The sequence below is a fragment of the Diabrotica virgifera genome, chromosome 1 (genome assembly GCF_917563875.1).
Source record: "Diabrotica virgifera virgifera chromosome 1, PGI_DIABVI_V3a".
In the NCBI taxonomy this organism is placed as follows: domain Eukaryota; kingdom Metazoa; phylum Arthropoda; class Insecta; order Coleoptera; family Chrysomelidae; genus Diabrotica; species Diabrotica virgifera.
The window spans coordinates 159103472-159118330 of NC_065443.1; the positions used below are offsets into that span (position 1 = coordinate 159103472).

At 29.2% G+C, this 14859-nt stretch overlaps 1 protein-coding gene across 7 annotated transcripts in view; it reads right to left on the minus strand.

Annotated features, from left to right (window-relative positions):
• The window catches only part of LOC114332012 (uncharacterized), a 431454-nt gene that overhangs the window by 12917 nt on the left and 403678 nt on the right, over nt 1-14859 (minus strand). For 3 of the 7 annotated variants that reach the window (XM_050645467.1, XM_050645457.1, XM_050645486.1), the window contains 3 exons: nt 12626-12804; nt 10319-10571; nt 4411-4589 (listed from right to left, as the gene is read on the minus strand). The exons of 1 other annotated variant lie outside the window; for it this stretch is intronic. In XM_050645467.1, the coding sequence (XP_050501424.1) occupies nt 4411-4589; nt 10319-10571; nt 12626-12804 (611 nt within the window). The remainder of the gene's footprint in view (nt 1-4410; nt 4590-10318; nt 10572-12625; nt 12805-14859) is intronic. 3 more of the 7 variants (XR_007696778.1, XM_050645481.1, XM_050645474.1) reach the window with 3 other exon arrangements.

A 14859-nucleotide genomic window follows, 5' to 3' on the forward strand; every position in this document is an offset into this window, starting at 1 on the left:
CAAATAATACACAATAAATAACTTTTTATTAAGTTCATGTCTTAAATTATATTTATAAAATACAATATAAATTATTAATAATATTTAAATCAATACCTCAAAATATTCCCAATGCAATGTCAAATATTTAAAATTGTCACTGATTGTCAGTGTCTGACTGACAATATGCTGACAATATTATATTCGGCTGAGTGCGTTGTAAGACAAAGATAGATTTGGAAAATATTACCACGGCATTGTGTTAATTTTTTTCGAATCCTGAAAAAACCAATAAATATTTTTGAAAAATTTAAACGCAGAATGAAACATTAAATTATTACCGAGGGCCGAAAGTCCCTTAGAATAAATAAAAAGTTTATTTTGAATGAGATATTTGAAATTAAAAATCACACTAAATTTTCTCTTAGTTTTTCACCCCTGTAACTTATTTAAATAAACATTATAGAAGTTCTCAGGGACTTTCGGCCCTCGCTAATAACGTAATCTTTCATTCTGCGTTTAAATTTTTCAAAAATACTTATTAGTTTTCTCAGGATTCGAAAAAAATGAATCCCCATTTGAATAGTATTGCAGCCGAAAATACGTACCGATCCTCTTAAGGTACAAAAGAAAACTGGTACGACTCTTAAAGCGTATTTTGTAGAAAATTGAGCAGTGTATTTTGAAGGATAAATACTTCTTCTTCTCTTCATTTGAATGGCCTGGATAAATACTTATTATTTACATACTGTCACTGCCAAATCTTAAAATTTGTCAGATAACTTATGCTGTTTAACCCAAAAAATGGGTCCACATGCTGGCAAAGAACTAAAACCAAGAATTGTAACGAAATTAGAAGATGGTAAAATTTTAACATAAGCAGAACAACCATTTTTAATATTAATAAAAGATAGAGAGAACAAGAAACTCTCGAAAGAAAGCAAGGTTTTTTGAAGAGCTCTCTGAAGAAGACAATTTCATAGTTCCTTTCACGCAGATGGACCGATGACCACAAGCTGTTATCACTGCTGATGGAGATATTACAAAATATTAATTTTATTTTTACATACCTAAATTTAGTATAGTTTTGGTCTTCTAGACCCGCGCTTGAGAGTTTCTTGTTCCCTCCATTTTTTATTAATAGAAAAACTGTGGTTCTGCTTATGTTAAAATGTTTTGCTGCCTCTGATAGTGCCCAGTTATCTTTTAATTTGGTTACAATTATTTGTTTAATATACATATTGTTGAGACAAGTCGTTTGTTTTATTCCTTAATATTAATAAAAATGATAACAACAATCCTATTTTATGTAAAAACTATCATTTATATACTCTTGCATTTATATAATGCAGAAATTCAAAATAATATAAAAATTTAGATCTTAATAATTATTACAATTTATGAATTAACATATTATGTAATCAGTTGTTTGTTTGTTTATTTTAACTGACTTTGACAGTCTGTCATAATAAATATAATATAATGTCAGATCAATCAAATACACTGCTCAAAATAATCAAATCTTATTAAGAGTCGTATCAGTTTTTTTAGGAACCAGCTGTACCAAGGGTATTATAAGTATAATAACGCTTGAGGTCAATGGTGTATATACCGAGGGCCTTTAGCCCGAGGAATATACGTTGACCGAAAGCGTTATTCTCTATAATACCCGTGGTGCCTTCAACGTTTAATGTCCGACTAAATTATTCTTTATGCAAAAAATTTTAATGAGTTTAAATTGAATTAATTTAGTTTTCAAATAAGTACATTTACCAGCAATAGTCGTAACGTAAATTGTGGTAACCATAGTTTAACTTAGGTTGTTATTTGTCAACTTGACAGTATTTAACTAGTTATTTAAATTTAATACCCTAGGGTGTTATTTTTCAAAATAACGCCCTAGGGCATTATATCACGCTTAACTGACTTCGAAATCATGTCATTATTTGTCAAATAATATACCAGTCGGACATTAAATATAATAATAATGATAATAAATTGCCTTTATTTAGTCTGTTAACATTTACAAACACGAGATACATGAGGCGAAGTCTAGCTAGAGCTACTCCACTTATCCTCAAGTTTACAAAGTTAGTTTGAAATAAAGTGATTTGTAATAATTTGACCTAAATAATCATAATATATGGAAATGATAGAAATAATCATATGGTTACTAGAAAAATAATATAAAGAAAATAATTTTTGATATTCTGTGATAAATGATATGAATGATAAATAAAAACAAAAATAATGGTAACAATAACAACAACAATATATAATAATAATAACGTTACTGCGATTGTAGTAAAAATTTCTTATAATGCCGCTTCAAGAAATCAAGAGATTTACCTCTTAAATTTATTGTTAAACTATTAAACACTAAAACAGCATTATAATTAAACGATCGCTGGAAAATAGCTAGTCTCTATCTTGGCAGCATAAGACTATGAGGATATCTCAGATCCAGATTATGATCATCTCCACGAAATACTCATTTGTTCCTTAAATAAATAGGATTTGACGACGAAATAATTCGATATATCAAAGAAGCGAGGTGATATTTGTATAAATTATCTATGTTTAACCATTGAAGTTCTGTTATTTGGCATGATACACGATCATATTTCCTTAAGCCCAAGACAAATCAGCAACAATTATTTTGAATTTTTTGCAACCTTAATTTCGTAACTTAATACACCCATACCTCGCTTTACGGCCTAGATACGTTCCACGAAACATGGCCGCAAAGCGAAATGCCGTATAACGAATCAATTATTCTAATACAAATTCATAAAAATTTAATGGGATAAGTTCCAAATTTGTTAAATATGTTACATGATTTGTCGTTAAAAATGCATTTTATCTGTTTATTTTATTTAAATCAAAAATACATACAAAAGAAGCACATACACTGGTATATAAAATAATAATAGATTCCAAAAACCAAAAATAATCTACATACTCCAAGCTTTCTTGTTGTATCTCCATATAACGGGTAAATGATTTTTATTTAGGCCTGTAATAGGCCTTTGATTTTTGGACAAATTAGGTGGTTTTAGCTTAAAATCACCAGTCTCATTTGCACCAAGTAGCAAAGTTAATCGTTCTTTAGACCATTTATAACCACGCGCAAATTTTTCGGTTTTTGAAATGTACGTGCGATCAGGCATTTGCTTCCAACAAAGTCCTGTTTTTGTCTACGTTAAACACTTGTTCAGGTTTATAACCACCTTTTTCTATAATTCCCTTAAAAATGTTAAGATATTCCTTAGATGGGCCTCATCTCATTTTATTTTCAAATTATGCATAAACAAGTGGAAATAGAAAATAGTGTGCATCGAGATTGCGTTTGCTCGAGAATGACAACATTAGGCCGTTACAGAGAAACATTTTAGGCCGTAAATCGAAACCGTGCGAGGTATGGGTGTATAAAATAAGTCCACCGATAATAGCCATTTCTTAATTGAGGTGCTCAGAGCAACAGTGGCCTAACCCCAAAAACGGAGTTTTGAGATAAATGCTATCTTTGCATGCGTATTTCCATTATGCTTATGAGATGGTGCTACAAATTATGTAGCGCCATTTAGTCAAATGTAGAGATAGGTTGTGTAGACCCATGTTAATCCGAAGATTTAATGTTGCTGCTTTTATTGATATATTCATCTAAAAATGCTTAATTTGTGGCATAGGCCACTGTTGCTCTGAACGCCTCACTTATTATATTGACAGTGCATATCAAGGATATTACATATCGATGCACGCTTCACGTAATATTCTGATTTAATTTGTTTGCAAATTAATCATGACGTTTGTGCAAAGGTATAATGCAACAACTATAGGAAATGATTGTAAATTAATATTAATTTAATCAAATTGGTCATAATATGTCCACAGATTAACGAGCTGCACGTATTTCTACTTTTCTGTGTACTTTGAACAGTTATAGTACCATGTACCATATTGAGTATTAAAAGTTACGGCAAGTTGGAATACACAGGAAGAATGTCATACTAAAAATTGTTTTATTGGTTTGGTGCCCTCTCGAGTTTTATTAAATTTGTGGTAAGTAATTTACTTAATTTTAAAGTAAATAAGTAATTAGTCGATCAATGAACTTAATGTTACATAACTTCCATGTTTATTTTTTATTTGGTTTGAGGTAGATTGCTTTGTATTGTTGAGTAATTATTATTGTGCATTTGTATATTTGTTAAGTTTAATAATTAATATTTTGCTTTATTCAATTTGTTTGCTTTAATTGTTAATAATGTAGTGTAAATGACTCTCGTTCCAACACATATCACTTATGTATGTGTAATTGTTATATCCACTATGTTATAAATCCAATATTTTTGGTTTTAAACCCCACATTTTTCCATGAGTGCTTCTGGCTAGCTGAGTATATGGTATTTAAAAATGTTACTATCTTACCTGATTTTTTTCGAACCTCTTTCTTAAATCTTTCACAGAAATAGTAATATCCTCTTCGTTATTTATATCTTCCTTACTATCTGTTATTTTCAGGTTTGTACTTGAAGTAGAATATTTTTGGAGAAAGTTGTGCACAATTTTTTTTCTAGCTATTTCTTCAACACCTGGATCATTTTCATCTAATAAGGGACTTGATTAATTACTTAAAAGTTACAAGTAATACATCAAAAATAATGTTTGGATTGTAGATAATTATATGAACTATAAATAATTTCACTGTTTACGTTAATTTTTTACGTTTAGCCTAATAAAATAAAAAAAAGTCAAAATGTAAATTCGTACAGGTTAAAACAAATTTTATATCAAATTTTAGGTGGGTACAAAAGATATTTTTAAGAAAGTATCCAAATCATACAAGGGGATCATTGTTTAAATAATTAAAAAGGGGTCATTTTTGCAAAAAATATACTTTTTTAACTGCTGAGGTAATTCACTTATTAATGAAGGGCTATGAGATTTTTTTCTGCAAAGTTGAAGGGTAAATCTTTCACATAGGACTTACTAAATTAAATTCGACCCCCTATTTATTTAAATAATTGTACATAAAACTTTAAAAACAAATTTGCAAAAAAATATTTTTAGCGTTTTAAATAAGCACTATAAAATATCTTATTTTACGGTGTAAGTTGCGCTATGTTACCAGTATTAATTAAAAATAAATTGGTCGAAAAATATTTAATATTTTTTGAGATATTGAACTTGTTTATTAAATGTTACTATATTTTCAATTGCAAAAACGTGGTTGTTGCCAAAGAAATATTCACCTGCTTAAGATCCCATTATTTTTATTTTTATGTATATTTTCGATAAATGTATTGATAAATTCAAATTTCAATTAAACTGCCCCCTAAAATGGCATTTGAAAACTATTCAAATTTGTTTATAATTTGTTTTTTTAATAACGTCGCGGGGATTGAGTATTTTGAAATGCCGTTTGGATAATTGGGTTCCTGAGAATTTTTTACTAATTAACAAAATTTTTTTGTCGTTTTTTCTTCTTCTTTTTTTTTCTATGAGTTATATTACTACAGGCCCTTTTAATGTAAAATTTTATTAAGAATGTCGAATCTCTGAGTTGTAGATTGTAGACCTAAAAATATTAAGATTTAACTAAAATCTCTTCAATAAAATGTGGCTACTTACTGAGTTACAGGGTGTTTTATTTAAAAATTTAAAAATTATTTTGACCAACTACTTTAAAACTATTTGACGTATCCTTATCATACTTGGCAGAAAGTGTGGCTATTATACACCCTACTAAATTGTGATTAATAAACGTTTCTAGCTAGTGCCAGAGGCGTACGACAGGGGATAGTGAATTATTGACCTTTCCCAAATTCTACGCCACTGAGTGAATTACTATTTTAGCGTAATTTTTCGATTCTCCGATACTTTGTATGTAAATAGCTTTATTGGTATCGATAAAGTCATCAGTTTGAGAGATATTGGAAGTTTAAAATGAATGAATGAATGAATCAAAATAACTATGCTGTTTTATTTTTAACGTCCAATATCTCGAAAACTAATGACCTAATCGTTACCAGTAAAGAGTATATTATTTACATAGAAAGTATTAGAGAATCGAAAAATTTTGCTAAAATGGTAATCCCCTCAGTGGCGTAGAATTTGGGAAGGGTCAATTATTAACTATTTCCTGTCGTACGCCTCTGGCAGTAGCTAGAAACTTTTATTTATCACAATTTAGTAGACTGTATAGTACCCACACTTTCTGCCAAGTATGATAAGGATACGTCAAATAGTTTGAAAGTACTTGGTAAAAATAGTTGTTAAATTTTTAAATAAAACACCCTGTAACTCAGTAAGTAGCCACATTTTATTTAAGTGATTTTAGACCAATCTTAATATTTTTAGGTCTAGAATCTAAAACTTAGAGATTCGACATTCTTAATGAAACTTAACCCTAAAAGGGCCCGTAGTAAATATAACTCCAAGAAAAAAAAGAAGAGGAAAAAAGAAGAAAAAATTTTGATAATTCGACGCTGTCAAGCCAAAACGGCATAAACGACATTAACTTGATTTTTCAGGAAACACAAAAAACTGATTATTTTTATTTTTACCAATTCTGCTTATCTGCACAGTGATTCAAAAAAATTGGGGATTTTTTTTCAAATTTTAATATATTGTGAACATTAATGTGGCTGAAAATACTGTCTGAAATAAATTAAAAACTATAAAATGGCGCTTATGTCCAATCAAGATATAACATTGGTGATTATACCAAATTTACCTCTGGCGTTTGTGTCGATCGCATCGTTGTAAAGTTAGTCAATATGGCGCTTAAAAGGGATATATGCCATTAATGAAAAAGGAAACGAAAATCAAAAATTGTCGTTTATGCCAACAAGAAAAATAATGAAATTACGAAGATTTTTGATAGGGTTTATTTTTTATTAATCAAAAATACATTCTAAGTTAAAAACAAAACCTTTAATTCTTTAAACATGTTTTGGTGCTAGGATGAAATACTTAAAAGTAAATATAAAATACTTAAAAGTGGATATCTAATAATAAGTAGTGGGATTCTAATTCATAATCACTGTCAATATTTGGTTCAACATCCGTATTGATTTGATTGCTTGCATTTCCTTATTTTGATCACTACTTATACCGGCATCCAAACCATTATCTGCTGCTAAGTTGAAACATGATGTGAGATCGTGACTAAATATTTCTTCTTCTACTGCAACGTCTGGTGGTTCCTCAAAGATGATAATGTCATTGCTAAAAGCTTCTGCAATGTTGGCATTATAAATGTCATAAACCTCTAAGGGAAATATAGGGTGATTATTGTCAGTCAGTATATCATTTTGTACTGATTCGGTATATGTTTTATTTTCATTTAGTAAGGCCATTATTTTTTTACTTCTGCTATTCATGTGCAACAAAAAAATGGCATAAACTCCAAAAATCGATCGCCATTTTTAGCTATATAAAATTGATTTGAACTCTATGCTGTAATACAAAATGAATTGTTCATCACACTAGTACAAAGTTACAATAGAATATTTTAAAATAAACTTTTTATTTGCGCAATTTTTAAATAAGAAACCTGCATAAGAATACCATTGAGGAATGGCATTTGTGTCAACCACGATGTAAATATGTGGTTTTGGCATAAACGCCTCATAGTTTTTAAAGAAATTCAGTGTGTTTACGCTTCAAAAATCAATACAAATTGAAAATATTGCAAAGGTAGATAATACCATGTTACTTATCCATAAAAATTGTAAAAATACATACCTTTACTATTATTACTGGACCGAAATGTACACAATGATAATCTTACGGGCACTGGCGATTATGTCAATCGGTGTTCATGTCGGTGTTCACGTGCGTGACTAGACTGGCGTTTATAAAAATTTTAAACCCATATTACACCTATTTCACTTTTTCTGCGGTTATTCCGCGTTGACTGTCTGGTGCGAAAATTAAAATCCTATTTTTTAGTGCAGCTAACTAAAAAGTGGTCATTTTGGCGTTTATGCCGTTTTGGCTTGGCAGCGTCGAATTATTGAAAAATTCCCAGCAACCGAGTTATCGAAACGGCATGTCAAAATATTTATGCCTTGCGACGTTATTAAAAAAACAAATTATAAACAAATTTGAATAATTTTCAAATGCCATTTTAGGGGGAAGTTTAATTAAAATTTGAATTTATCAATACATTTATAGAAAATATACATAAAAATAAAAATAATAAGATTTAATACGGGTGAATATTTCTTTGGCAACAACCGCGTTTTTGCATTTGAAAATAGAGTAACATTTAATAAACAAATTCAATATCTCAAAAAATATTAGATACATTTCGACCAATTTTTTTTTATTTAATACTGACAACATAGAGCAAATTTTCTTGTAAAATAATATATTTTATAGTGCTTATTTAAAACAATAAAAATAATTTTTTGCAAATTTGTTTTTAAAGTTTTATGTTTAATTATTTAAATAAATAGGGGGTCAAATTTAATTTAGTAAATCTTATGTGAAAGATTTACCCTTAAGCTTTACAGAAAACAATCCTATAGACCTTCATTAGTAACTGAATAACCTCAGCAGTTAAAAAAGTATTTTTTTTTTGCAAAAATGACCCCTTTTTAATTATTTAAATAATGATCCCCTTATATGATTTGGATACTTTCTTGAAAATATCATTTGTACCCACCTAAACTTTGATATAAAATTTGTTTCAACCTGTACGAATTTACATTTTGATTTACATGTAGTGTAATTTTATTTTACTAGACTAGTTATGCTTCATAAATAAACAATAAAGCTTCAAGTTTGTTTGGCGATTCCGACTACTTTTTCATGTTTGTACATCATATGTTTTATACATATATTTTAATAAACATTCTAATAAACATATATTTTAATGTTTGAAAAGTGTAAGACTAAGGGCCGGTACTTTATGTCCCGGTTAAACCTCGGTTAGCTAACCGGGGTTTAATCGGGACAGAAAAGTACCCCATAGGGCCTCTTGCGTTGTAATAAAAGCAATTATAATTATTATTATAATTATTTATGAATATAATAATAAGTATAATTGCGTTTATATCTATGTTTTGCATATATTTATGTCCCGATTAAACCTCGGTTAACTAACCGGCTGTTAACGGAGACATAAAGTACCGGCCCTAAGACTAAAAAGTAAAAAATAATAAAATATGAAAAAAAATTTAAGAAACGCTTTTCTTTAGTTTTGAGTGACTAAAATTAAAAATATAAAAAAATCAACTAAAAAGCAAAAAATAAAAAAATTCAAACTCGAAGGATTGCTCGAAAAAAACTGTTAGACACATTAAATACCTATACAAAAATCTCACACATTCGTTACAAAATTGAAAAAATCTAACACATTCGTTAAAGAAAAGAGTGGGGCGCGTCTTCATCGAATAAACGGTTTTCACCCCACGCTTTTCTTTAACCAATGTGTCAGATTTTTTCAATTTTTTAACGAATGTGTGAGATTTTTGTATATTTAATCTGTCTAACAGTTTTTATTTCGAACAATCCTTCGAGTTTGAATTTTTTAATTTTTTGCTTTTTAGTTGATTTTTTATAATATTTTTAATTTTAGTCACTCAGAACTAAAGAAAAGCGTTTTTTAAATTTTTTTTTTCATATTTTTTTTTAATTATGTACAGGGTGGTGAATAGGAAACGGGCCATAGGAAACTCATTGTAAAATTTTAAACAGTTGAATTCCTGCTTCCCTAATTATGTTACATCAAAAGTCATGAGAAGTTATTTGTAGAGGATTGAAATCTGTATTAAAAAAAAGAAGTTACAATTGTTCTACGATTTAAACACACTCCAAAATTTTTAAAAATATAATGTATTTACCGCAGTAGGTATGTGTGGGCATGTTAGGCCACACGTTACTATTTAACTGACAGTGAGCACACTATTGACCGAAGAAAATATCTTTATTATTAATAATTTCTCCTTAACTGAGGGTATCTGATAAACTTTATTGTGTTTTAAACAATAAATGATAAAATAAATCAAGAAATTGACAGTTCAAATTGTTGATATAATAAATTCATTGTCACCGAATGCAATCTTATACACATTATTGCACTGTGTGTGGCGTAACTTTGGCGTATTTCTCTGAAAATTGTATTATATTTTTACAAAATTTTGAATAATTATTGTTCGTAGAACAATATTAACAGTTGTTTTCAATACAGATTTCAATTCTCTACAAATAGTTTCTTATGACTTTTGATGTAAAATAATTAGGGAAGCAGGAATTCAACAGTTTAGAATTGTACATTGAGTTTCCTATGGCCAGTGTTCTAATTCACCACCCGGTATGTACTTACTATCGTGTTCGTTTGTAACAGGTTCCTTTTCTTTAATATTCATCGTTTCGAACTGCGTTTCAACGTCTGGCCAAACTTTCGGAGAACTAACTTTGGGTGCTTTTGTGATCTCTATAAGCACTTCATCTTCCGAACTAATGGATTTTTCGATCCGTTTTTCTTCTTTTACTGGGATAGTTGGTCTAGCAGCCAGAGCATATTGCCGAACATGAGGTTGTTGATAAATTTTTGATATGAGTGTGTTGTCCTTTTTCTTTGAATAATCAGTCTCATCAGTAGAAAGTAATATCTTATTATAGAGGTAATAGACATAATACGTAATACATAGTTAATAGATGATTTTCATTGCAAAGAAAAGGAAAAATTGTATTGAATGATATATTATGTGCTTGTATTTAATGTATTAAAGGCCACCTTAAAGAAAATGGGTATTCTTAAATGAACAATGAAATACAACGAATTAGTTGTAAGTTTCCTAGTTTGAAAGGTAAAGCAAGTATCTACTGTATAAAATGTAAGGTAGGTACCTATGTATATTATTTGAGCTTATCTAAAAAGACCAAATATTTTTTGTAGCATCATACTTTTAAAACAACAATTACACACAACCAAACTTACATGAAATCATCATCATCTCGTACCTTTTTTTATAATTTTAAGCGAATTAAAGCTAAACTAAATTTTCTTCTATTGCACCTCTCCTGAGCCTCACCACAGGCTATAGAACCAAATCAACATACCTACGTGGTGTTAAAGTTGGTTGGATGGTACAAAAGAAGCACATACACTGGTATATAAAATAATAATAGATTCCAAAAACCAAAAATAATCTACATACTCCAAGCTTTCTTGTTGTATCTCCATATAACGGGTAAATGATTTTTATTTAGTCCTGTAATAGGCCTTTGATTTTTGGACAAATTAGGTGGTTTTAGCTTAAAATCACCAGTCTCATTTGCACCAAGTAGCAAAGTTAATCGTTCTTTAGACCATTTATAACCACGCGCAAATTTTTCGGTTTTTGAAATGTACGTGCGATCAGGCATTTGCTTCCAACAAAGTCCTGTTTTTGTCTACGTTAAACACTTGTTCAGGTTTATAACCACCTTTTTCTATAATTCCCTTAAAAATGTTAAGATATTCCTTAGATGGGCCTCATCTCATTTTATTTTCAAATTATGCATAAACAAGTGGAAATAGAAAATAGTGTGCATCGAGATTGCGTTTGCTCGAGAATGACAACATTAGGCCGTTACAGAGAAACATTTTAGGCCGTAAATCGAAACCGTGCGAGGTATGGGTGTATAAAATAAGTCCACCGATAATAGCCATTTCTTAATTGAGGTGCTCAGAGCAACAGTGGCCTAACCCCAAAAACGGAGTTTTGAGATAAATGCTATCTTTGCATGCGTATTTCCATTATGCTTATGAGATGGTGCTACAAATTATGTAGCGCCATTTAGTCAAATGTAGAGATAGGTTGTGTAGACCCATGTTAATCCGAAGATTTAATGTTGCTGCTTTTATTGATATATTCATCTAAAAATGCTTAATTTGTGGCATAGGCCACTGTTGCTCTGAACGCCTCACTTATTATATTGACAGTGCATATCAAGGATATTACATATCGATGCACGCTTCACGTAATATTCTGATTTAATTTGTTTGCAAATTAATCATGACGTTTGTGCAAAGGTATAATGCAACAACTATAGGAAATGATTGTAAATTAATATTAATTTAATCAAATTGGTCATAATATGTCCACAGATTAACGAGCTGCACGTATTTCTACTTTTCTGTGTACTTTGAACAGTTATAGTACCATGTACCATATTGAGTATTAAAAGTTACGGCAAGTTGGAATACACAGGAAGAATGTCATACTAAAAATTGTTTTCTTGGTTTGGTGCCCTCTCGAGTTTTATTAAATTTGTGGTAAGTAATTTACTTAATTTTAAAGTAAATAAGTAATTAGTCGATCAATGAACTTAATGTTACATAACTTCCATGTTTATTTTTTATTTGGTTTGAGGTAGATTGCTTTGTATTGTTGAGTAATTATTATTGTGCATTTGTATATTTGTTAAGTTTAATAATTAATATTTTGCTTTATTCAATTTGTTTGCTTTAATTGTTAATAATGTAGTGTAAATGACTCTCGTTCCAACACATATCACTTATGTATGTGTAATTGTTATATCCACTATGTTATAAATCCAATATTTTTGGTTTTAAACCCCACATTTTTCCATGAGTGCTTCTGGATAGCTGAGTATATGGTATTTAAAAATGTTACTATCTTACCTGATTTTTTTCGAACCTCTTTCTTAAATCTTTCACAGAAATAGTAATATCCTCTTCGTTATTTATATCTTCCTTACTATCTGTTATTTTCAGGTTTGTACTTGAAGTAGAATATTTTTGGAGAAAGTTGTGCACAATTTTTTTTCTAGCTATTTCTTCAACACCTGGATCATTTTCATCTAAAAAGGGACTTAATTAATTACTTAAAAGTTACAAGTAATACATCAAAAATAATGTTTGGATTGTAGCTAATTATATGAACTATAAATAATTTCACTGTTTACGTTAATTTTTTACGTTTAGCCTAATAAAATAAAAAAAGTCAAAATGTAAATTCGTACAGGTTAAAACAAATTTTATATCAAATTTTAGGTGGGTACAAAAGATATTTTTAAGAAAGTATCCAAATCATACAAGGGGATCATTGTTTAAATAATTAAAAAGGGGTCATTTTTGCAAAAAATATACTTTTTTAACTGCTGAGGTAATTCACTTATTAATGAAGGGCTATGAGATTTTTTTCTGCAAAGTTGAAGGGTAAATCTTTCACATAAGACTTACTAAATTAAATTCGACCCCCTATTTATTTAAATAATTGTATATAAAACTTTAAAAACAAATTTGCAAAAAAATATTTTTAGCGTTTTAAATAAGCACTATAAAATATCTTATTTTACGGTGTAAGTTGCGCTATGTTACCAGTATTAATTAAAAATAAATTGGTCGAAAAATATTTAATATTTTTTGAGATATTGAACTTGTTTATTAAATGTTACTATATTTTCAATTGCAAAAACGTGGTTGTTGCCAAAGAAATATTCACCTGCTTAAGATCCCATTATTTTTATTTTTATGTATATTTTCGATAAATGTATTGATAAATTCAAATTTCAATTAAACTGCCCCCTAAAATGGCATTTGAAAATTATTCAAATTTGTTTATAATTTGTTTTTTTAATAACGTCGCGGGGATTGAGTATTTTGAAATGCCGTTTGGATAATTGGGTTCCTGAGAATTTTTTACTAATTAACAAAATTTTTTTGTCGTTTTTTCTTCTTCTTTTTTTTTCTATGAGATATTACTACGGGCCCTTTTAATGTAAAATTTTATTAAGAATGTCGAATCTCTGAGTTGTAGATTCTAGACCTAAAAATATTAAGATTTAACTAAAATCTCTTCAATAAAATGTGGCTACTTACTGAGTTACAGGGTGTTTTATTTAAAAATTTAAAAATTATTTTGACCAACTACTTTAAAACTATTTGACGTATCCTTATCATACTTGGCAGAAAGTGTGGCTATTATACACCCTACTAAATTGTGATTAATAAACGTTTCTAGCTAGTGCCAGAGGCGTACGACAGGGGATAGTGAATTATTGACCTTTCCCAAATTCTACGCCACTGAGTGAATTACTATTTTAGCGTAATTTTTCGATTCTCCGATACTTTGTATGTAAATAGCTTTATTGGTATCGATAAAGTCATCAGTTTGAGAGATATTGGAAGTTTAAAATGAATGAATGAATGAATCAAAATAACTATGCTGTTTTATTTTTAACGTCCAATATCTCGAAAACTAATGACCTAATCGTTACCAGTAAAGAGTATATTATTTACATAGAAAGTATTAGAGAATCGAAAAATTTTGCTAAAATGGTAATCCCCTCAGTGGCGTAGAATTTGGGAAGGGTCAATTATTAACTATTCCCTGTCGTACGCCTCTGGCAGTAGCTAGAAACTTTTATTTATCACAATTTAGTAGACTGTATAGTACCCACACTTTCTGCCAAGTATGATAAGGATACGTCAAATAGTTTGAAAGTACTTGGTAAAAATAGTTGTTAAATTTTTAAATAAAACACCCTGTAACTCAGTAAGTAGCCACATTTTATTTAAGTGATTTTAGACCAATCTTAATATTTTTAGGTCTAGAATCTAAAACTTAGAGATTCGACATTCTTAATGAAACTTAACCCTAAAAGGGCCCGTAGTAAATATAACTCCAAGAAAAAAAAGAAGAGGAAAAAAGAAGAAAAAATTTTGATAATTCGACGCTGTCAAGCCAAAACGGCATAAACGACATTAACTTGATTTTTCAGGAAACACAAAAAACTGATTATTTTTATTTTTACCAATTCTGCTTATCTGCACAGTGATTCAAAAAAATTGGGGATTTTTTTTCAAATTTTAATATATTGTGAACATTAATGTGGCTGAAAATACTGTCTGAA